This window comes from Sycon ciliatum, chromosome 5, assembly GCF_964019385.1.
Source record: "Sycon ciliatum chromosome 5, ocSycCili1.1, whole genome shotgun sequence".
In the NCBI taxonomy this organism is placed as follows: Eukaryota; Metazoa; Porifera; class Calcarea; order Leucosolenida; family Sycettidae; genus Sycon; species Sycon ciliatum.
Window position 1 is genome coordinate 10,666,064 of NC_088647.1, and position 24,191 is coordinate 10,690,254.

At 45.9% G+C, this 24,191-nt stretch overlaps 2 protein-coding genes and 1 long non-coding RNA gene across 4 annotated transcripts; 2 read left to right on the top strand and 1 right to left on the bottom strand.

The window, feature by feature from the left end:
* Nucleotides 1-323: 323 nt before the first annotated feature.
* LOC135817578 (uncharacterized) lies at nt 324-6,721 on the top strand. 2 transcript variants are annotated; one of them, XR_010553559.1, is made up of 6 exons: nt 324-468; nt 2,318-2,475; nt 3,395-3,470; nt 3,930-4,093; nt 4,494-4,547; nt 6,614-6,721. It is a non-coding gene; the product is annotated as an uncharacterized LOC135817578 (long non-coding RNA). The 2 variants fall into 2 exon arrangements; XR_010553558.1 differs by having other exon boundaries at nt 325-468; nt 6,087-6,721.
* Nucleotides 6,722-7,934: 1,213 nt separating this feature from the next.
* Nucleotides 7,935-9,550, top strand: LOC135817579 (ras-related protein Rab-39B-like). The gene has a single exon (XM_065330793.1). It carries the CDS (start codon nt 8,155-8,157, stop codon nt 8,824-8,826), a length of 672 nt encoding a protein of 223 aa, XP_065186865.1. The 5' UTR covers nt 7,935-8,154; the 3' UTR covers nt 8,827-9,550.
* Nucleotides 9,551-10,623: 1,073 nt separating this feature from the next.
* LOC135817580 (protein Jade-1-like) lies at nt 10,624-23,081 on the bottom strand. The gene is made up of 18 exons (XM_065330794.1): nt 22,929-23,081; nt 20,519-20,688; nt 20,036-20,152; nt 19,748-19,791; nt 19,187-19,225; nt 18,446-18,576; nt 17,911-17,969; nt 17,641-17,730; nt 17,111-17,173; nt 16,605-16,723; nt 16,308-16,413; nt 15,937-16,002; nt 15,593-15,697; nt 14,189-14,280; nt 13,657-13,777; nt 13,351-13,449; nt 12,820-12,903; nt 10,624-12,136 (listed from the first exon to the last, which is right to left on the bottom strand). Exons 2-18 carry the CDS (start codon nt 20,678-20,680, stop codon nt 11,357-11,359), a joined length of 2,277 nt encoding a protein of 758 aa, XP_065186866.1. The 5' UTR covers nt 20,681-20,688; nt 22,929-23,081; the 3' UTR covers nt 10,624-11,356.
* Nucleotides 23,082-24,191: the final 1,110 nt, after the last annotated feature.

Here is a 24,191-nt window from a genome sequence, read left to right on the forward strand (position 1 = left end):
GTATAGGAATTTGATGGCTTGCGAGTGACAGCACGAGCCGAATTTATTGCCCGTGGAAGTACCCACGATAGGAATTCACTGTTGGGAACATGGTGGCGCCGCTGACGGTACCTATGCAGGGGCGTGCTCGGCCCCCCAACTAGGGGGGTGCACGGGAGCCCCCCCCGGCAATTTTCTGCAATATGTTTGCAACCTCTCTTGAATTTTAGAGCATATTTGCATCACTACAATTGCAATTACCCAGATTGAAAATTTTTGGGGGGTGCACGTGCCCCCCGTGCCCATCGCCGAGCACGCGCCTGCCTATGTAAGTGGAATTACTTTATTGGAAGTACCCATGACGGGGAAAATAGTCTCTCTAGTATTGTCGGTGAATGGTGATGGTGGTGGTGGCGATGGCTACTTTCCTCTGCTCAGAGAGAACCCCTGCATGTCCTTCGTCGTGATGCGAAAGAGCAGTGGATGCAGGTAAAGGCCGTGTCAGAGAATTTCGCCTAGTGCTGTGGCCAGGGTGAAAATAAATTAGGGCTGAAACGATCATTCAATAACTCCAAGCGATCAACCAATCTCTTTAGCGATGAATATCATTGTAACATAGAAAAATGTGGGCACAAGTTATGCAATCGAGTCCACCAACTAAACCAGATTTCGAATAGTCAGACGTGCACAATCTAGCACAAAACTGACAAGGAGTATGAGTACTGAGACATTGAGATCAATTATAATTGTTGGTTCATAATTATAGATTCTTTCCGGCTGTAGTCGTGCACCTCGAACACAAGACTATGAAGAAATTCCATGATGCCTTTGCTACATTAGCTGTGGCCACCAGTCAAACACTCTAAATATACCCAGGCTACCGCTCAGTGTTTGGTATTCTGTAAACATTTCAGGCACCTGTGTCGACACCTGTAGACATCTGACTGGTCTAAAGCCTAGTTCACATTCGACGTAACACTGACGGTACAGGACGTAAGGGCCTGTCGGGACGGCTGGGGTGAGCTGTAAAATCTTTTACGATTCGTACGACACGACATGCTGCAGTCGTTGCGATGTTCTCCAGCGAACGGCGCGAGTCATAAGGCACAGTCCGTGACGGGGTGACTTTCGGACCTAATTTCTTGTTTTTCGGGACTTCTTTTCAATTATTTCTCCTTGAATGAAGCGAAATCAAATTCACAATACCAGTTTTTCATGGAGACAAAAAAGTAGCCCTGAAAGTTGTGCCATTCGAATAGTAGCCCTAGGAAATGATAAAACAGTTCATCTGTCATTCTCCTAAACTATCCCTAAATACCATAAGTGACATGAGATCTTATCTTGCTAAAATTCAACTCAAGTCGTGTTAGCCATTCTGCGAGTTATCATGGGAAGCGCAGTGTTCGAAATCCTAAAAATTTCCCAGTACGAATCGGGAGTGGATGGCGCACGACGCCGCCTCCTGTTCTCACTCAAAATGCAGCCGTTTTGTACGCTTGCGTCTCCGTCTATGCCCGTCTACGGTATGAAAAGTTGAACTGATCCAACACTTCCCGTCGCTTCCCGATCCGTACGGTAGTATGGTTGCGTTCCCGTTCCTGGTGTTCACATTGGACGCCGTCAGACCGTCCTGTCGCTTCCCATCGATCCTTACGCCGCGTCCCGTCGAATTTGAACTAGGCTTTATCAATATGAACTAGAGGAGTTCATGTTGTTGTTTCTAGAACGAAGAATCAGGCTTGTCGTCACCCTTTGGCTTGAAGCTCTTATCACCAACTTCCGCAACGAATCAATCGAAAAGATACCGTCTTGACTCCCGATCTCTTTCATAGCCACGCATCAATATTACTGCGCTTGAAAGTACACGATTGCACTCGTATCCACAATTGGATGGAGTGCAAGGGCTAGAATACTGCCACTGGTATGCATGCATGAAAAATCGTTTGCATTCGCTTTGAACACTAACGATTATCGATTGCGCTCTTAAAACGATCGGTTTGCGAGTTATCTGTATACTTGTTTCAGCCCTAAATGCATTGCCCTCGTAGAGGACAGGGATGAGCAGTGATATGAGCAGGGATGTGAGTACTGATGTGCCTTTCGTCATCATATTTTACAGAGAAGACGTCTGCCCCCAATAATAAAATTAATGTAGTAATGATAATGTGTTGCCCTTTCATCTTCTCAGGAGCCCTATGCCTTTGCCTCTTCTCCCCTGGACTGAATGGACTGGACGCTCTGTCCAGTAGTGTCCAGTAAATGATTTGTAGTGTAAGTTAGGGTGCACTCTCTCTTGAGGATTTGCCCACCTTGATGATTGTGCTCTTCGTGTTATTAGAAAATGTCTCTACCTGCCAGGATGGTATAAGAGCACGAACTGAATCACCTGTTGGTGCAGAAGGCTTGGAGGACTGCTTTTGAAACAGTTGTTCAAATTTCCTGCACCTCTTCGTAGCCGTTGTCTGATTGCTGCATTCTGGGGAGACTGAAGTTAAGGTTAGTGAAGCTGCACAGTCCCCGTGGAAATGTTTATGCTGCAACTATTTACTGCTGACATGTATTTATGTATTTCAGGAATCTCCAGAGGGTGAAGGCTTGCTAAAAGCTCCGTCCCTTCAATGTCGTGATACATCCGTAGATCAGTCGTGTGCCTGTCCTGTGCTTTTATGAGCATGCTCCTTTGCACATGCCTTTGTCCTGTGCATGCGTGGGCGCGCGCGCGCGCGCGTGTGTGTGTGTGTGTGTGTGTGTGTGTGTACGCCAACGACACCGTCCGTGCACATGTGCATGGACGTGAGTTTGTGCGTTTGCCTTTGTTATATGCATACAGTATTATCAATTTATCATGCCTATACAAGCCTTGCCAGTGTCTCGATAGGAGAAGCAGATACATGATTACACCACTTGGGTTTTGACCTTCTTTGGCCGGGGCGAATGTCGAAGGAAAGACTCCCTCTGGGCCAAGGTGTTGGCGACAGTTGAGAGTTGTCCTCTATTTTGCAGCGGGGGACAGCATGGCATATTTGGTGCCGGAAAGAGTGCAGTTGCACTTTTCATGTTACTGTAAAATTTGCTAGGTCAATCCCTTGAAGCTGGAGACTGCTGATACTGCTGCTCAAACGGCTGCTGCTGTTACTCTCTGCTGCTACCATGGTCGTTGCTTTGTATCAATGGCGAAAATTCTCAGATGAGCTTTGGGTCCGGGCACTAGAACCCTGCTGCTGCCTCTGCAGCAGTTGTAGAAAGTTTTATAATACCAGTGTCGATGGTGAACTTCTGCTCTTTTTTTTATCCCAGACACTTTGTGCTCAAGAGACTGTTAGGTCTTTGTGGTGTTGTCGTTGCTGTTTGGTTATACTAGTTGGCGTCTGTTTGGAAATATATTGTGCTTTTCTGTGTGTTCATGTGAACGTAGAAGCCCTCACCGAAACCAACACTACGTTGCTGTGTTGTTTTCTTCCAAGGTCGGGCACAGTAAAGGAGACGACTCTGTGAGTATATTCGCAGATGAACTTTGGGTTAATAGAATGCAGGTGCTGCTGCTCTTGTGCCAGGCTGTTGGTGTCAATGATGGGGTGGATCATGCTTTCTCTTTATATACCTTTTGTATATTTGTGTGTAATTAGGAGCACATACCAACACGTAATCTTTCTAAAGCCTAGTTCTCTTTCGACGCAACGCTGACGGTACGGGACGTAAGGGCCTGTGACGGCTGGGGTGAGCTGTAAAATCTTGTACAATTCGTACGACACGACATGCTCCAGTCTTTGCGATGTTCAACAGCGAATGGTGCGAGTCATAAGGCACAGTCCGTGACGGGGTGACCGTCCCGGCGTTTCCCGTCGATCCTTATGTCGCGTCCCGTTGCGCCCCGTCGAATGTGAACTGGGCTTAACAATGGCATGGAGACAGTTTCAATTGCAGTTTAATGTTACTGCACTGCACTGCAGGTATCAAGGCACTACCCAGAGGGAGGATGTTGGCCTTCTCCTGATGGGAAAATGTCTTCTTTCTCATGGCGTGGCCAGGACTGCACTGACCCTACCATCCACTCTACCTCTCCGGAAAGGGACTTGACAACCAGTCAAGATGGATGTGCAGAGATATACCAGCGGTAAGTCACATGCTTAGGATATCCACTTGATGAAGGAAGGACAGGTGCTCAACTACTACACCAAAATGTGAGCATAAGGAGATGGGCTGATGGGTCATGGGTGGGTGACAGGTCTTTGCCCGGTTGCTGGAGTATAACAACCTGGGTCTTTGATTGGTTTAGGACAGGTCTTTGCCCGGTTGCTGGAGTATAACAACCTGGGTCTTTGATTGGTTTAGAAGCGGTCCGCTCTATTTGGGGTGTCATCCTCAATTAGACGGGCAGTGAAGATCTTGCAGGATCAATCGCACATGTAGAATATGGACATGTGGATGCGGGCAGCAGATCTGTAATTTCCAGTATCAAAGTTCAGTTGTATTTGCTTTTCTTTATTTTCTATTTGTGATGTTGTTCACTGCAGCTTCTAGCATTAACTGCCAATTTGCACTGACGCAGCAAGACTCCCAACAGTCAAGTATGTTTCATTGCATGCACTAGGATTACAGTAGAATGCCGATTATCCGAATGTCAACTGTCCAAACGGTCAATTATCCGAAATTCCTGTTTGCACTGAATTCAATTCAATAAGTCGACTTATACCGGTAAAATATGGTAACAGCGGGACTGTAGGGGTTTGGCATTTCCATGATACAGTGGAAAATTTCACGATTTTTGGTGCAAACATAGCTCGGACGCTGCTCGATTGGATATACAATGCAGGTTCTTGGAACCACGGACACGACTCTTCGATTCAAGGATCACAACACTTCGGGATCTGAACGTTTTAGGTCCGGGAGCTGTTCGCGGTTTTGTCGCTTGTCACGGTTGTGGACTCATCGTTGTAGCATAAATGAGGCTGGACTATTCCAAGCGGAAAACTAAAATATTTCTTTCTCAAAGCACAATCACTGGCCCGGAGGAGCACACCTTCTCTAACTACATACCGGGTGCAGTACATGACACGTCCGTGTATTGACTAGTCTCTTGTACATTTAGATCTACCACACGACTCGCGTAGCGCTAGCACAGCAGTGCGGGTGTAGTCATGTACTACTACTACTACTACAGTACTGCCGGGCGCCGAAGAACGGCCAGGCTATAATTTCGCTATTTTTTAAGAACGGTCTAAGTAGAAACGTAATGTACAATATGAATATGATGTACACTCAGACGTATAACTCTGCATAAATGTACATGTAAGACTGTACCATCGAATATGAACGAAACTGCTGTGTTCGCCAAAAATAAGAACGGGCTAGGCTAGAACCCTGACCCCGTTCTTCGGTGCGCGGCAGTACTGTAGTGTAGTGTTCCGTATGTTTGTTGACTATGGCATGCACGCAGAAGCCAGCGGATGTAAAAAGTCCAACTCGGAAACGGCTAAAAACGGGGTATCCTCAAATTTTGCCGAGCTGAAAATCACAGGGTACGTAGGGCTTGTAACAGTGAGTCGAATGCTCTTGGTCCGAAGAAGCTGCGACAGATGGTTCTCAAATCGAACGCGTTTCGAATATTGGCCATTTTGCACACAAATAGATGGTGTGGCTACCTGGCTGCACACTGTGACCTTATCACCTGGATCAGGTAGACTGCGTGCTCGCTTTCGCTCATTTTCGATTGGGCGTATCTGACGAACCATGGACCGCAGCCTCCTCGGAAAAGAACATTCGACTCAGCGCCCCAAACTCTACGGGTCCTGAAATTAAAAAAAATTCAGCAGACTTCCCCTCTAATACGTAAGGCAGTACTCATTACAGTCCTTGATTAGAAGTTGACATATTCTTGTACGAATCCGGTGGCAGCTACAACAATGTCTTTTGTGAAAAATGTATGCAAGCCTTTTAAAAAGCATCTCCCACCAGGCATTCGATCGAATTTTTCATGGCGTGGAGATTTGTTACGGCGTGAACCGATGCTTGGCGTGTAGAATTTGCTTTTTGATGTGTTCTTTGGAAGATGCAGTCTTAAAAATGGTGTGGATGTCTTTGTTTCTGTCCTTCTGCTGTCCTCGTAGAAAGAATAATATAGACGTGCAGAAAATGTAGGAGAGCGATGACATCAGAAGGACACTCTCAGGTTCAGGGTACCTGTACTGCCCCAATAAATTGGGTCAGATCCCAAAACGAGGTTGGCCGAAGCAAAAAAAATAGAAGAGCCTGCCTTGAATTGAATATGAGGAAGAAGAAGAAGACAAAGAAAGAAAAAGAGTAGGAATTTGCTTGTGTAAACTTTGTTTCCTCTGTCTAGGCTGCCATCGCATTATAGCAGCCAACAGTGTGTGTGTGTGTGTGTGTGTGTGTGTGTGTGTGTGTGTGTGCGTGTGCGTGTGCGTGTGTGTGTGCGTGCGTATGTGTGCATATGTGTGTGTGTGTGTTTGCGTCTGTGTGCACACGCTTGTGTGTGTGTGTGTGTGTTTGCATGTGTGTATATTCTGCTAATCTTGACTTAAATTTCCACATCTGGGCATATTGTGTTCTGCATGTGAATTTATCTTCATTAACTTGTGCACTACGTTCCTTTCTTCACGTTACGGCACTTTAGTATCGTTTTACTTGAACATCATACTCTCGCCCAACTTTGTTTCACCAACAAAGGTTTATTCTCCAAAGTATTTCTAATTGATTGTGTATGAGTTTCATACTACTGTCAGGGGCGTCGGAAGGTATTTTAGTGTGGTACGGTCAGCCATCTGAAGTACAATTGACTCGTGGGGGAGTGGTGGCTGAGCCGAAAATTTTTGAATTTTAGATCCCCAGTGTATTTTGTTGACTCACGGGTATCTGGGGCAAAAAGTGGTACGGTCAATACCGTAGTGACCGTACCGTGTGCGACGCCCCTGACTGTTGGAATCCACTAGCTGTGTTTCCTTGAGGGGCGTATCCTTACCTGGGATGTGTTTTCTCATTCCCGGCAGCAGAAAGAGCTCTACAATATGTATATAATTTAAGAATAGAATTTGATGTACAGGAGAGTGCCAATTATCCCCACCCCTCGGGACGCGGGCTGTCTCCAGAGGGTTCAGATGAGAAGAATGTTCGGATAAGAGAGCAGTCACACATCTATCTAAATCATGCATATTCCAGCATGTTTTCATCATTTTCGTTCTCTTCAGCAGTGAAACAGGAACTAGGTGCACTCATGCTCCTCTAAATAAATGACACTATTATTACACATTTTGACTCAAACCTGTTTTAATACATCTTGTGAATCGCTTCAATGGTGCCCCGAGCGACGAAAATCACTAACTTTGAAACTCATCTTCTACCCCTCAATTAAATGCAAGCAATTATTTTGGATAATTAATCATTTGGATAGTTGACATTAGGATAATCGGCACATTGTGTGTGATGGGGGGGGGGGGAAGAGGAGGAGGCTGCGAGAGGCCGTGGTGGACGTGTACCGGCTTGTGCACAGCCTGGAAATAGCCTCACTTTAGATGTATGCACATTCAAACGGTGGATGCTTCCCGCCATCCTTTTCCCCCTCTTTTTCCTTTTCCCGCCATTCTTTACCCCCTCTTTTTCAATTTCCCGCTCTTCTTTTCCCCCTCTTTTTCCCCCTTTTTCTCCCCTTTTCCCCCTTTTCTGCGAGAAGATTAGCCCCCTCCTTGCGCAATGGCCCCAGAGCAAACTTCAACATGCCAGTTTCCTTCCACAAACATATTTCGAGTGAAAAATCAACGCTGATGATCGGTTTGGGTCTATACAAATTTGGCTGTCAAAACGTCCCGGTATCGAGCCGTCTCCTCTACTCTTGATGATAATGCATGAGCATCTCGCACAGTGGTTCATAAAAATACGACTCTCTCTTTTTGTGTTGTAATGACGCTACGTTTTTCGTACTTTTCTACTTTCTGCTTTTCTACTTTCTGGTCATGTGTTTTCTGCATTCCTTTCAAACAGCTCTCAGCAATCATTTTTGGGTGAAGATGAGGATGTGAGTGACGGTGGAGGGAGAGAGAGAGGCCTGGATTACTGATAGTCATAAGCTGGTTTGAGATTTCCTGTCGTTCCAGGAAGAGATTGGATTGAGATTTGCACTGGAATGCTGTGAGGCAAGACGCCTCAGTCAGAGTTGTTTCTATGGCAGATATTCATTTCAAATACCAATTCCGTCTCATTCTAATTGGTGACAGCACTGTTGGAAAATCATCGCTGCTCAGGCAGTTCACAGAGAATCGGTTTCTTGAGTATAACGACCCAACGGTTGGTGTGGATTTCCACGCTCGAGTCGTTGAAATTGATGGACATGCCATAAAGCTTCAGCTCTGGGACACAGCTGGCCAGGAAAGGTTTCGTTCTATAACCAGATCTTATTATCGAAATGCTGCTGGTGGTCTGCTTGTGTATGATATAACGAGTAGAGAATCGTTCTTGCACATACGTGACTGGCTACAGGAAGCAAGACAATGTGCTGAGCCACATCAGATACAATTTGTGCTTGTTGGTCACAAAACAGACCAAGAGGCTGGCCGTGTGGTATCAACACAGGAGGGAGTGGAGTTTGCCAGTCGCCATGAGTTGGGATTCATAGAAACATCTGCAAAGTCATCGTCTAATGTGGAAGAAGCGTTCTCTATGATAGCTATGCGTCTTTATGAACTCGTTCAGAGTGGTCAGTTGGTGCCGGAAGATGGATGGGATGGAGTCAAACTAGGTATGGAGCAGGAGGTACGAACGCAAGCACTGCGAAATCCTCATGCAAACAAGCAGAGAGCAGGAGCAGTTGAGAGTGATAGTAAGTGCTGTGGATAGGCACTAGCATGGCCGAAAACTGACCGCCTGTTGTGCCATCGTCGTTCTTGCTCGTAACTTCTGCCACCGCTGTACAGTTCATATGGGCTCTTGTTCATTAGTAAGTCTGCTCCTGTTATAGCTTTTTTTTATTCAAATAGTGGTGTGCTCTCTCTCTCTCAGCTTGCAGGCACTTGCAATGCTGTGTACAGTCAAGGAACGTTGGCACTGTTGCCGCTGCTGCTGCTGCTGCTTCTCTGTCTGGTGTGTCAGGTAGTCCCATTTTCCGTTAGTCATTGCAAGTAGTAGTCTTTTCGCACGGTCAGCTGTGACCGCAGGTTTGTCTTTTGCTTTCCTCTCTCCAATCCTTCTTATACCTCATCAGATTGTACGACTTGTTCAAATTTCGTTGGAAAATATTCTGGACCCAATGGGAATTCCCGCCCAGTTCTGAAGTTTGTCGGGATTATGTTTTTAAACAGATGTTATGACTCATCCTGGTCATGTTCACTGGCTCAATTCTAGATTGATTTATCATGAATTCATGATCATTATTATTCCATTAGCTGCACACAGTGCATGAACTCATTCAAATGCTTTGCTTCAATGATCAAACATGCCAGAACTATAGCTGCCCTGTGCTGTTCTGCTGAATATCAAATTCCTCTTAACCTATTTTCCCTATCGTCTCTGCTGGAGAGCTGCTGCAGTCACAATTATCCTCAAAGGATGTCCGAAAAACCAATGACCATAGGAGAGAGAGCGAGAGAGAGAGGGGGGGGGGGTCTTTGATATCCCACCTCCTGCTAGCACAAGTATGTGTATCGTAAAGTACTGTTGCCCCCCCCCCCCCCCCCCCGGCAAATTTCGATCTGTGAAGCGACTTCAGCGTATGTCAAAATACGGTGTTGAACCAACGCATGCACTGCTCTACATGCCTGTGGATGAAGATGTGCACGCGCAAGTCTGATCTTTTGTGCAGTTGTACAGAGTGCAGATCGATTACAACTTGTGTAAATCATGCATGTGCAGGATGACCTTCAGACAGGACATCCTCCCCACTCCACAGAACCACAATAAAAGTCAATTACACACAGGAGTCCAGGCAGTGGGGCATGACACTCATGTGATATTGGACACTCTACACCTGTAATAGAGCTAACCTTGCTATGCAGACCTATGCACAGATATACAAATACATAATGTCACACACACATGCACACAGACCATGACAGATTGTGTAGCGTTATGATCAGGGAGTCGTCAAATACCGGTATTTGATGACTCCCTGATTACTTAGTATGATGCATCACAATAAAAAAAGAAATAAAATGAGAATACATTGTGGAGGGCAGGGAGTCGTACCCAAACCGTTGCATGATATGACTCCCTGGTGGAGGGTAAGCAGCAGGTGTCAGCCAGTTTCAAACTCCAACTACTTACATGCATGCGCTTTGGCCTTTTTTTTGTATGAAGGAATAATTCTTGCCGGTGTCTACAACTTGCGAGTTGTGTTGCTGGTGTGAATGAGGTCAGCCAGAGGGTGCATGGCCATGTGGTGGAGTTTGAACTAAGTAAATACATTGTGGAAAGCCGAAAGAACAACCACACCACACACGCGCGCGTGCGCGCACACACACACACACAGAAAGTGAGGAGGGCACATACACAGTGCAAACTGAAAGCGTACATTTGCTGCATGTACCTGATCTATTGAATACAACCTTGAAAACACACCGCACTACAGTAGCAGTAGCATCGTGACCATCCCCAGCTCGCATGCTTCACAGTAGCTATTCACACTGAAAAGGACTGCAGTAAGAGGTTGAGTTCGTATATTCGACAAATGGAGTCACGAACACAGAACTGATAAATATACAAACGTAGGGAAATCATCTCAAAAAAGGAAGCGAAAGGATCGATGCCAGCTACAAGCACAAGGAGACGTCAGAGTGACAATAGTGAACGAAGCATTGTCACAGTCATACCTAGTACAGTACCTATCTTTGTGCCAACACACAAATTGAAACAGCACATGAACTCAGCAGAACATGTCGGTTTTGGCTCTCAACTTCGAAGTACAGCATATACACTATAGTATATACAAGACATCAGCAATCTAAGAGGATTTCTCAACCAGCCACTAGCAATGCACACACATTAGCATCAGCAGCAAGAAGTAACACAAAGCCCAGCAAGAGGATACAGGTAGCAAATTCCAAGACAAAACGAAGACAAGGACACACGTACGCAAGGGGATAAGGTGAGCAGAGTTTCATGAAATGTCGGTGCACAGTGCTCATGGCTTGAGTAAGGAAGTAAATAAGTGTGCACCGGAGTTCGTGAGGAAGAATTTCACTGACACTGACAGAAAAATTAAAAAATGTAAAATGTTTCTAATATGGAGTGTGAAAATGGGAGGTATTGATATTGGATTGAGTTTCATGACGCATGCAGAATGCTGGCAACGCTGCTGCCACAAAGAGTGGGAGCGATGATGTGAACAAATTGAACGGTATTCTGGCTATTACTAAGCAGAGCATTACCAGTGCTATCTCCGTGATGAGTAGCGTCGCTTTGTTGCAGTTAGCCCAGCGGGTGAATCAAGCACTGATTCATCATCGGGTGCGAGTACAGCAGCACTAGGAGAAGAGGGTGTGGAGGATAAAGAGGATAGAGCTCTAGAGCTGCGGCGCCTAGAGGTGGCTAATGTTGACGACACTGATTGCGTAGGACTAGAAGGACTAGGAGTTCTAAGTGGCTTGACGGATTCTGAAACTGGGCTAGCTGCTGCTGCCATCACAGAGGAACTTACTGTTAAGCTGATTTTGCTGGGCACAGCTCGTGACAATGATGTAGGACTTGAAGAGGCCGTGACATGAGCCAGCGAAGCCCTCGAAGCCTTTTCGGGCGATGAAGCACGTAACCTCTTTGCAGGCATGTAGTGGTTAGGTGTTGGTAAATCACTGGTAGTGCGATGATGCCGATGATCAGGGCTTGCAGATGCTAATACAGGACCTGGTGTTGCCACAGATGATCGCAGTGACCGAGAAACAGCACCGGTAGCATGAGAAGCAGGAGGTTCAGGAGACATCGGAGCTGGAGTCGTTACTTCAGATGATACGGAAGACGTGCCGGTTGCTGTTGAAGTTGCTACATTCAGAGCCAGCGAGTGAAGACTTCGTACAACGAAGTCTGCCAGGGCCAGATTCTGACTGTCATTACTTTCCAATGCCAGATCTGCAGACTTGAGAAATATATTATGCTGCGCCAGCAACAAGCGCTTTTTCAGCCGTTCCCTCCTTAAAATCATGTAGGACAAGTTGCGACTCTGCGTGTGCAGAAGAAATAGCACAGCACACAGGGACAAAAAAACTTAGTTACTTTGAACTTTGAAGTAGTACCTACACAGTACACTACAATGATGAGGTATCTATCTTTGAAACATGTTTCCATGGACTCCTGTGAAATCAGGTACTAGTACTCCATCTGGCCTCTTCACCCTCTTCTTACTTGTAGAGCTCATTACTGGGGGTAGGGCCACCAAACACACACTTACTCCGCTCAGCTCAAGGGCATAACTCTCAGCAGCGATGCCAAGAGTGGCAGTGCTGCTAGGACCTTCCTAAACTACAAACTGAACATCCTGAGTGCTTCGTGGACAACCTAGAAGGGCAGCTACAACAAAAATGTATTTGAAGAAGAAAGACACTTTGAAAAACGAAAGTGAGATAAGTCCTTTTGCCTCATCACATTCGAACCAAACTTTAGGCATCCCTGCAGCCATGACAAGTGAAATCCAACCGAGTGATTATAACAGCTCCGGGGCTGTGTGACCCTACAAACACTGGACTAGGCAGCGAGCACAGCTCTTCTCTACGCATGGTTGGATATCACTTGACAGCAGAGTAGACGGGTTCCTAACATCATGCTTTGTCATACTGCAACGCACAAATAGGAACACCAGTAAAAACATGACACAGTTATGTCACAATGGAAGGAAAGAGTGTGTACCTTCTCCATGTCCTGCCGCAATGTCATGAACCGTTCCCACTCAAGCTCCCATTCGGCAACCATGGGTCGACACTGATCTTCCGCCTGCATTCACAAGGTGAGAAAAAAGTATAGTCAAAAATATACACTTCAATACGAACAGTAAGAGATGAACAAACTAGACATAGTTATGGACTAGATGACCGAAGACACATACCCCATCGCCATTGTTCGAGACAATGGATTCCATCTGTGATAAATCATGACATGAGCATAGATCGCTGAAATCACCACAACAGCATGGCCTGTTGGAGATCAGCTGCCGTTAATAACCAGACAACTTGCTACCTAGCTAGCCAGTTCATCATTTTGGTGAAGATCCATGTCTGTTTGATATCAAGTTCCAGATTCGAGCTGACGAAGCCCTGAACTTTCCATTAAAACCAGATTCAACAGGGCTTGCCCGAATTTTTGTCTGACCTCGCTATAAACAACACACAGACAAACTAATACATGTAGATGCAGAAGGAAATCACCAAGTGCAACCCTAACCTCTTCTTTCTCCTTGTCGTCTTGGAATTCTCGCAAACGCTCTTCAGCAACAACCTGCCACGGATCAGGTAGAGGAAGGAACGATTGGTTGCTGTGAAGCTGTAAGACAACACACAGAGACGAATTACAGATCAGCATGGGATGATGTGAAGTATGCATTCAAACACACTAGTTGTGAACAACACAAAAGGAGCATGATGTACATGACTGCACTAGTATCTGATCACCTAATGAAACAAGTTACACCAGTGCAGATAATAGTCACCACCACCACCACCGCCACCAGCGCCTACTGGCAGTACTTACTCTGCGCTTCAGCACCCAGAAAGAATGCAACAGGCATGCGAGTGGCTTGGCAAATCGATACTTCCTCGCCAAGTCGGTATGCCGAGCATACTGATGGAAATTTTCCATCATTCCTTTTAGTCTATGCACACAGAAACAAAAACCAAAGAGACCAGCAGGGTGAGGACCTCTTCTTCACAAAATCAAAACCTATAGCGAAATCACTACCACGACCACCGAAACACAGACAGTGAGCAAGCACTCAGTAAATCGCTAACAGGAACAAACGCAATCCTGCTGCCCATCCACAGCATGGCACATGTGCCCGACAACATAATGCAGTCCACCGTCATGCTAGCGGTTGTGGAGAGAGTAACAGCAGATGCACTCTTCAAGAGCTGAACCTTCAGCTACCCAGCCAAGCACAACACTGGAAATATGGCTCACAGAACAACTGGGAAAGTGGACATACACACAGGCAAGCAGGAGTTTAAGCGGTGGAATAGCTCAGTTTATGAGCTGTAGTACATGTACATGCCCTAGAAGCCCGTACCTCCGCTCCCGCTGGTTGATTTGTGGCGTGGATGCGTTGGCCTGGTTCGGTGCAGGACTGCTAGCAAGTAGGGCATGGCGAGGACAATAAGCCTAAAGCAGTAGCAATAACAGACATATTAACTGTTAGTAGCAAGAAAACTACAATCTAGATTTAATACAAAATGACATGATGCACAACCAGTCATGTACCTACAGACATGCCATCCAAAGCAAATATCACTAACAAATAGGCAAGCAGCATCTGAACACAGAGCAGTAGACATCTTGTCCAAAAGGTTAAACGTAAAGTGGAATGGTGAACCACCCGCAGACTAAAGCCAACCATTACACCTGAGGTGAATCATGGATGTAACAGCAGCAGCAGAGCAACTTGACTTAGGGGCCGTCGCAAAAGTTTTCTGTCGTCCCTGAACGAATATCGTTCATTTCGTACTCGGACCCCCTCCCCTCCCTCTGAAACGAACACAGCTTGTTATGCTGGACGACGAAAATCGCATGCATGTACATGTCATATGTACAGTGTCGGTCGACTTGCGATTTTGGCTCGCACCCCCCCCCCACCCCCCCAATGAATCATGTTCGTTTCAGGGACGACAAAAAACTTTTGCGACGGCCCCTTATATAGGACACTAAAGCGGGATTCACAGAAGCTTTTTTGCGATGCGACGCGATCTGCGATGGATGCGTGCGATGCGAACTCGCGAAATACCATTCACAGAAGAAGTCAGCGATGCGACAAAGTCTTGCTGATTTGGGTACGTCACCATGATATTCGTGCGGTTTGATACAACTTGTACAAATTTATAGGCAACTCTTGAACCTTTGTACAACTTTGCTGTAGAAAAGGTCAAAATCGTACGCCAAACCGCTTGTCGCATCGCAAAAGTTGAGCCAAGCTCAACTTCTGCGATGGTCTGCGATGGCCCAGTTGCGGCAGTTGCGTGGGGTGCGACATGGCTGCGAATTGGGGCTTTCCCGGTTTCGCGTCTGTCGCATCGCAAAAAAAGCTTCTGTGAATCCCGCTTAACAGCTACAGAATAGACATCTCCAGTACATTGACATGGATAAGCACAACGGGCCCACAGATTAAGGAGAGTCACAGAACAGGCACACACAAGGATACCATTGCAAGGCATACAATACACCATAGCTACTGTACACGCAGAAAAGTTAAGTCGGTGGATACCAATCATGTTGTCCAATTCCACAGAAATTTCCACGGAGCATAAAAGGCACAGAAGAACAAGGCAAATTGCGTTTAGACCGGCATTTGATTTAGCCCGAACGTTCGATGGACAGAAACGAGGAAATTAAATTCCCGATGAACATTTCAGCTAACATGCAGTAAGCTGTAGACTACAGGAAAAGGTTAGAATGGTATAAACAAGGCAGCACATCCTACCTCATTCCGCACAGCATCAGAAACTGTGTGATCTAAGCGACTTTTCATCTTCAGACTCTGTTGGAACGCACACTCTACATGAAATGCAACAGTACACGTGGATACCTACAAGAAAACAAAAGCAACACGAAGAAAACAAAGATAAGCTTCAGTGTTGAATATCAATACTGGACATGGCGCGTTGCTATGACGCATACTATGCTGTGGTGGTCTTGGGCATGTGCATAGATAGGATTGGCAACACAAAATCACAAAGACTAGGGAAAGCATGCAGGGTGTATCATAAGAGTGGATGGGAGATAAACATATGACCAGGCATCTGTCAGGCCAGCTATGGTACTTACGCAGCACTGTATGCATGCTCCTTGACGTAACCGACATATAGAACACAACAGATTCCATCTGCTTTGCTGCATGAACAACGCAAAAAAACAGTACAACAGTCAATGACACTTTCACTGTAACTCCGTACATGCACATTCAATAAGAATACACTTCCAGAGAGCCAACATGCAACGTATAGCCGTGCAAAGTGATGTAGATCCTCCGTGGTGTACCCTACCGGCCAGCACACAGCCTAGTGTTCGCAGGTCTAGGACTGCACAGCGCCCGGCGCATACTTGACTCACACGATCAGATTTCATTTAGCAGCGCTGTACTATCAAAGCTTTTACATGCTATCATGTCCAGCTGGCACAACATATTCAAAACTCACCGGAATGGCATGGAAGTTTGATATAGGCTCCATAGTATCTACATTAGCTATCTTCACTTCGGGAATCCACAGAGCACAGCTTATGTGAGCCCAGCGTGTCCCAAGCCTGGACAGGACGCACAGAGAAGCACCACAAATAGGTACGTGCGTAGGTAGAAAGCAGGCTGCCAGTGGGCAACCAAACGCTAGTTGTACGCATCGCCAATGAGATAACATATAGGCCAGGTCAGTGGTACGTTGACGAGCGGCTCGGCAGATATGCAGCAGCAATAGGATGTTTACTATTGTTTAGCTTACCTGACAGGTTTGAGTGCACCACCACCTTGTCCACATAATACGCAGATAGGCTTGATATTGTTAGCACAGGGACTACAGAACCATTTGCCTTCAGGTATGTGGCGAATTCCATAGCAAGCCTTCCAACAAATGGCCCAAACGGGAAGAAAGGTAGAGGGTAACAGCACAAGCACAGGATTTTTGATACAGCCGAATAACACTTGTACAACGGTTCAATGGATAGGAAGGTAGTCTAGTCGCGCATTGGACAGGTTACAACTCAGCAACCAATGCATTTGCACATTCCTCAAGTCTATCAAATGGAGCATGGAATACTATGCACTAGGTGTAGCCTTGTGAGAACGAGTAAGGCCTAACACGCATGCCGGAGGGTGTTATCTGCTCTAGACATACACAATGCAAACCTAATGCAATCACAACTCCAAACATCAGTCCACGGGAATATCCACTGTACATGTGCGTGTACAAGATCTTTCGTCCCCAAGTGCAGGCATAGTGATACTGACCTGATGAACGCAGATGTTGCACCGGTCACAAAAGACCATCTCATTTCCTTCTTCGCTGTCCAGCTATAAACACAAGCAACAGTCAACAAAGGTGAATTAGGGCCACGTCCCCATTGCTATCAAAGTCAAGTTATGATACATTAACAAGTTCGCAAATAGACACCGGGACTATACTTGGGATAGATGGAAATACTGAAACCCTTCCCCTCACCAAAAACACTGCAAGAAAGATCTTTGACTGCATAGAGGTGGTGCGGTGACGTACACTAGCTATACACTACATAGTGTAGCCACTGCACTATGAGTGCCATGTAAACACCTGGGCCTGTCCACTGGCATGGGCACTATCCTCACGGCTAAAGGTGTTGACTGTGCAAGACTGGGCCAGCACACGGAGGCTGGGTGTACTTCCAGACGGGTGGACATGGGACCTTATACAGTATACATGTACTTCAAAGAAGTAACTTTAAATATGCAGCACACACGCACGCACACACAGATACACACCAGCCGTTTGAGTACAAACTTACTGCTCGGCACACTGCACACATGACGTCAGCATCATATTCCACCCCGAGACCATCGTCAGTCTTTATGGCTTCACACATGTTCTCGTAACACTGTGGCGAATCACAGGGATAGCAATGTCAAGCAGAAAACGTCAACCACCATTGGCCATTGGCTCCAGAACATAAGATAAAGTAGTGTGGTGGTGGGCGTTGCCAGGATTCACACAAGCTCTGTAGAAAGCCTGGTTTATCTGAGCCCCCCCCCCCTCTAATCGAGCAAGTAGTCATTACCTTTAAATCTAGGAACGAGACGCACGCTTCGAGTTTGTCTTCGTCAATATCCTTGCCACCTTCAGCACAAAACCAATGCACACACACACATACACACACACACAGAAAAAGCATGACAGTAAGGCCGATTTGAGAGGAATATACTCCGCTATCGGTCATATCTGATGAACTAGTGATTTTACACCATTGCAAATTTGCGCCAAACTCTTCGATTTGGGTTGCATTTGATTTCCAGAGCACAGCATATAGGAAACTGGCAAGAACTATCTATTTTCGCCATGCATTCTGGAGTTATGGTGATTCGAAGTTTGCACTGTATGTGAAGGGAATGCTGGTCACCTAATTCTAAACTACACCTGAAACCTGGCAGGAAAATTTAATCCACCTAAAATTACATGTTATACAGTAGCAGCTACCCGGACGCTCCAAAATTAGCATCATTGCCAGATCCAGGCATCCTTAACAATCAACAATATTACAAAAAATGGAGCCATGCTAAGCAAACAGGCAGAGAGAAGATACTGAGGAACCTCACCTTTGACATCCAACGAGTGCAAACGCGCTAGCCATTGCGAGTCCATATTGTCCATGTCGTATTGGACACGATCACCGCCGGGTACCTTGGTTGCACTGGATCGCTCCGCTTGCTCAATATACACAGTAGGTCTGTCGTGCAATGCAGCCAACATAGAAGAAATACAGCCGCACTGAAGTCAACCTCTGGTAAGAACAGTGCAGTGAGATGAGGCGGGCGACAACTCACAACAATGCCCGGCGTGTTAGATTAGCTTGTGCGTCTGCCACAATTCCCAATTCTAAGTGGTTCCTTGATCATAAGTCACATCCCCATTTTTCAGGTCTCTGGCACATCATTTCAATATACAAGTACAGTAAAACCTGTCAAGGCGACGACTCGGAAAAGCCGACCACCTGTTCTAGAAGACCACTGAAACCAGGATCAAGAGATGCAATTTCCACTCAAACGACCCTTGATAAGGAGACCACCTGGTAATAGAGACCACATTTCGAAGGTCCCTTGAGGCAGGTTAGGCAGGTTTTACTGTACATGTACTCACTTGAGTAGCAAGTCAGGCTGAATTGTCAGTCATACACTCTTTTCAGCCTTTAGTTCAACTTAAAGAGGTGCATCTCATGTTCGGGGAAACCCAGAGAATAGTAGTGTTTGGAAAGGAGATTTAAAACAAAAAATACACGAAAAAGGCGCATCCAGGGAAACTTGCAAAGCATAGCAAGAGACACAGCAGAAGTAACTTACGGACAGAACTTTTTCGGACATTCGAAACTAACGCCGGACCTGCCAAGCACGAAGAAAAGTACAGGTACCATAAAAATGTTGCTAGAGTACACCACCATGGATATATCTCTCAGTCGACCCACCCTGCAGACAAGGATGGGACTGTCCAACACACCCTTGAAACCTGCCACCCCGTTTCACTAGCAATGCAGTCATTTCCCCCCGTGATACAGGTACTTGATGAGACCAGGTTTTTGGCTCCTAAATATTGGTAGAGAATGAATATATCCACAACAAAGTCCCAACTCTAACTCAGAAGTTTGCAACAAACTCAACATGACCACAGGAACCACAACAAACGCCAGGAAATCACAAAGCAAGCTGTTTCAAGTGGTGGACTTGAAGCAGCTAACAAAGAAAAAACTTTCGTTCTCCCGGTCCTTTTTTTAATATTTTTTACGGAAGCTTCAGATGAAGTTCCATAGCAACTTACAACAAAAGCCAAAGCCTTGTTACCATCACACGCCCCTACTGCCTCCACCACCAGCTCAACACACATCCAATGTCAAGATGTCTACTTACCTGACTTTCAGTGCTTTCATCGATGATTCAGGCTTGACACAGACCTACAAGATGATAAATCAGTTAGGAACATATAAATCAGCCTTGACAGTATCTGACTATCAGCACCTCAACAGACTGAGAACGGCAGATTCGGTACGAAGAAGGTTTGATAACATGGACCAGCACACTAAACACAACCATATTTGTCCCCAGGTACTGTGGTACATGATCATGGTAGTTGTTGAACACAGCTAGCTACACTATGCCAGGCAACTGTTCTCATTGCGGCCATTGCTCATTGCATACCTGCACGCCTCGTTCCCATTCTGGCTTCCACGAATCCTCTATAAGAGCATACTCCGAATCAGTCAGTATGTCACCATCGGGTTTTTTCATTGCTGTGATCAGGTCAGTCCGAAACACCTGCAATGACAAAACACCATACTGCAAATTAAAGAGCAGCAGAAGGGTCCCTGGGAACACAACACACATGAACAATGAAAAAGTATAGAAATTGATATGTGGCAAAAGGGAAGAGAGAGAGGGGAGAGAGAGGAGAGAGAGAGAGAGGAGAGAGAGAGAGAGAGAGAGAGAGAGAGAGAGAGAGAGAGAGAGAGAGAGAGAGAGAGAGAGAGAGAGAGAGAGAGAGAGAGAGAGAGAGACACACACACACACACAGTGACCCCAGTTTCTGTAGTCTAACTGCAACATAAGCAATAGCATAATCCCCAGATATTGAAGAGGGCAAGAAAAAGACTAAGATAACCATTGACTGCACACAAGGCATACCTCAGCAGGACTGGTAACACTAGGTGTAGCCGCATCATGGCGACCTGGCGTAACACAGCCATTCAGCGTCGACGTCTTGCTCGGCTTACATCCGGGGCCAGATGGCGAGCTAGGATGATCGAGTCGGCCCATTGCTGTGTTGGATGAAGACGAGCATGCCATTCACATCTCTGCACACAGACGCATTCAAATCAAACACAACGAGAATCAATTGGGGTGCGAGGAGCAGAATACGGCACGGCTGATCCGATACACTTCCCGCACCCAAGACTCGAACTCTCTGGGGGGGGGGGGGGGGGGATTGATGCCCAGGAAGGCCTATTGGTATGTACCTCCTGATGAAACATGTATCAGTCACCCTCATGAGACCCAGATGTTACATTGGTGTTCGTACTACTCCCTAGACCAAGGATTACAAACATCAATAGCAAGGGGAAACAGCATAAAGTACCTTGGATATAACATACTGTGCTTAGGACACAGCATTACGATATGCCAGTCATTTGGCTAAGGAATGACACAAGCTTCAGACTCTTTACATGCCTTCTTATCTCTTCAGATGAATAGTATACAGGCAGAAGGAACTAACTAGTAGAACGCTCTTTAAACAACATTTAGGTGATATAAGCAGTAGGTAGATTCGCACGAACACAGAAAAAGGAGTAAACTAAAGTGATGATGTAATTCATCACTACATTTATGCATTAATGATGTACGTGTACGTGTAAAGAGATGTGATCAGCGTGATATGCATTGCGATAACAACAGGCGATTATTGCACTAATTAGTTTCTTCTTCTGCCTGTATCCTCTTGAAGACAAAGCAATGAAAGTGCTAGTGGAAACGTTGGAGTTAGGAATGTTGATAGTAAAGAGCCCGTAGCTTGTGCCATTCCTTAGCCTGATTGCACATTATTTATATATTGAAAGTTGCCTGATGATCGTAGTAATACGTGAAGCTCAGAGTTGCGACACAGCTTCCAATCTCTCTTGTGCATAATGAAAGTACAGTCATTTGACCATGAAAATCCATTAATCGGCAAACAAGTGTAGATCTTTACAGCCCTGGGGGAATATTACACTGAATTTCACTGCAGCCAGCATTGGTCCAACTAATAAACTGTAATTGGTTGGCTCGCAAAAAAGGCTACCTACGTAGAATCCGACGTAGAACCTGATAACCGGTGGGACAAACAATCTGGCGGCCACTCTTGCTACAGCAATGCATTCGCATCGCCAAATGATACAAATATGCACTGTCGCATCTAACACCATTCCGATTCTCTCCAGTAAATATTAGCCCCTCACTGGCCTCAGCCCACCCATACAAAAGCAGAGTATGGGTTCTGTATACCAGTACTAGTGGGTGATTTCTGTGCACTGACCAAACATGAACATTTGCATGGGAAACAAACTGTGTACATACTGAAAACGTGTGACGAGCCATGCAGTGTGCGTGGAAATTTTAGTATGGAGATATTATATTTCTGGGCATGTGAAAAAATTCACTGTGCAATAGTGTCAGTTATCCTCAATCTTCTCACCCCATCCCAATCACAACTACTGTTCTCTTTCTCTCTAGACCACTGCATACTGCACCAAGGCCTGGGTTACGCAGCCTGTAGTACCACAGTCATTGTGCGTAGCCCACTTCAAGTGCAAACGCATTAACGATGTCCCCCACTTGACTCAGGCTTGCAACTGTACTGGTGAACTACTATTGTAAAAAGGAGAGTTCGCACGTCCGCGTTACCACCGGCTATATTATGTATTGAGAAACACAACCAGCTACTATTGTGCCTACACAAATTAATATCGAACGGTTGGAGCGCAGTTAATGGCTAATGCAGTAAATCACAGCGACAACAGGCCCACCATGTACCACTGACATAAACACCACCAGTGCACAAATGTAACTAAAAGCCCAGCTCGAATTGCTCGAGTCGTGAAAATTCCGTTCAGTACACTAGTGGTAAAATCCAGCAGGACAAATACTGAGTGAGTACCATTTCTCGAATGCCTTCACAACATGTAACAATAATACAGTCATGTAACATTCTCATAATTCCTGCTGCGAAGCACTACAACTGCATGCTCCACAATAAAATTACGAGTGCACTTTCGCCCACACAATTACAGCTGTGAGTTCATTCTACTTCTGAAGTGGGCATTGAGGAAGTGGTAATACCACGCACATGTACATGTATGTACAAAACAGAAAAATCAACGAACAGACAAGAGAGCAATATACAAGAAGCGCGTGATTCCCGAAACATTCTGTGGTGCGGGGTAAACAGGGCTGTACGCCATGGAAAAAAGCAGGACTGACAGAAAATATGACATAACACTGAAATGTTGACCCCCTTTCAGTGGAGATTATCCAGGCATCCAGTACAACACCCTGCACCTACCACATCAAAGAGAGAGCAGTGGCTTGATGAGTCCCATCCAACAACTTCATACTAAAAAGTCAGCAGAGCTACTCGACCAGCCACCACAACAAAATCAACTTGCAACGAAAGGGAACAACATGAGACTGTTCGTGAAGAGCAGTTTTGCTCATCATCCACGTGTAACTGTAACTTGTGTAAGCATGAAAACGAACCCAACGACAACAAACGGCCCGCCACTGGTGAACCAAACCTCTTCAAATCGAATGACGCCATTTTTATTGATATCATCCTGCTAGCTGCGCTGCATGAAGTGCGCCGGGAATGAGTCACGCGAGCAAGGCATATCGCGCGCACCATGCCAGGGGCAGGGAGTAGTGCACTACGACTCGTACTCGATCGTAGTGACTCCCGGCGAGGGGCGCACTATCGCAAGAGCTAGCGCTGAGAGCGGCGCGCCGGGCACGCTGTGCACCCGCTAGCGCGCGCTGTGCACACACACGCTTTTTCAGGTTTTGGGGAAAAACCACGGAGTAGTAAAATACCTACGTACCAGTACTCCCTCAAAAAAAACGGGAGATACCCTTTTTTTATTTCCCATGGTGACTGGTACATGGTGACCAGTGCATGCACTTGTAATTGACGATTATACAAGGAACTCTGTTCTGATGTATAATCATAATTGCATGAAGAGGTGAAGCGAAATGTAACACTGTAGTGGCCCTACATTTTTACTGCATAAATAACCAGTTTTCAAAGCTTTTTTTTTTTTTTTTTTTTTCGTTCCTACACCATAACACGCATGCTCGGCCAGTCCTTCCTCGGCCTTGTTTGAACGCGTCAATGGCCAAGATAAAGCCCATGGGCACTCCCCGGTGCATAAGTAAATGGGATGGGCGGGAGGGACTACAGTGTTACATTTCGCTTCACCTCTTCATGCAATTATGATTATACATCAGAACAGAGTTCCTTGTATAATCGTCAATTGCACATCAGAGGCTCCGCTCCATGTAACACTGTAGATTTCAACGCTCAAATCAGAGGTGAAGCGAACACCACAAGACCGGAGAGAGGGACCAACGCAGGCCATGAAAACCCCCAACCGGGCATGCAGCACACCATGCACACCACCAAATCAGTAAGGAACAGGGTAAACCGGTGCCACGGAAACTTGCCGCAGAAAGTGACAAAAGGCCTGTCCAGAACAAGGACACAGGCGTAATGGCAAAAGGAAGAATAAATGAGGAAAGCCGTGTACTATACACATGCACAGATAGAACGGCA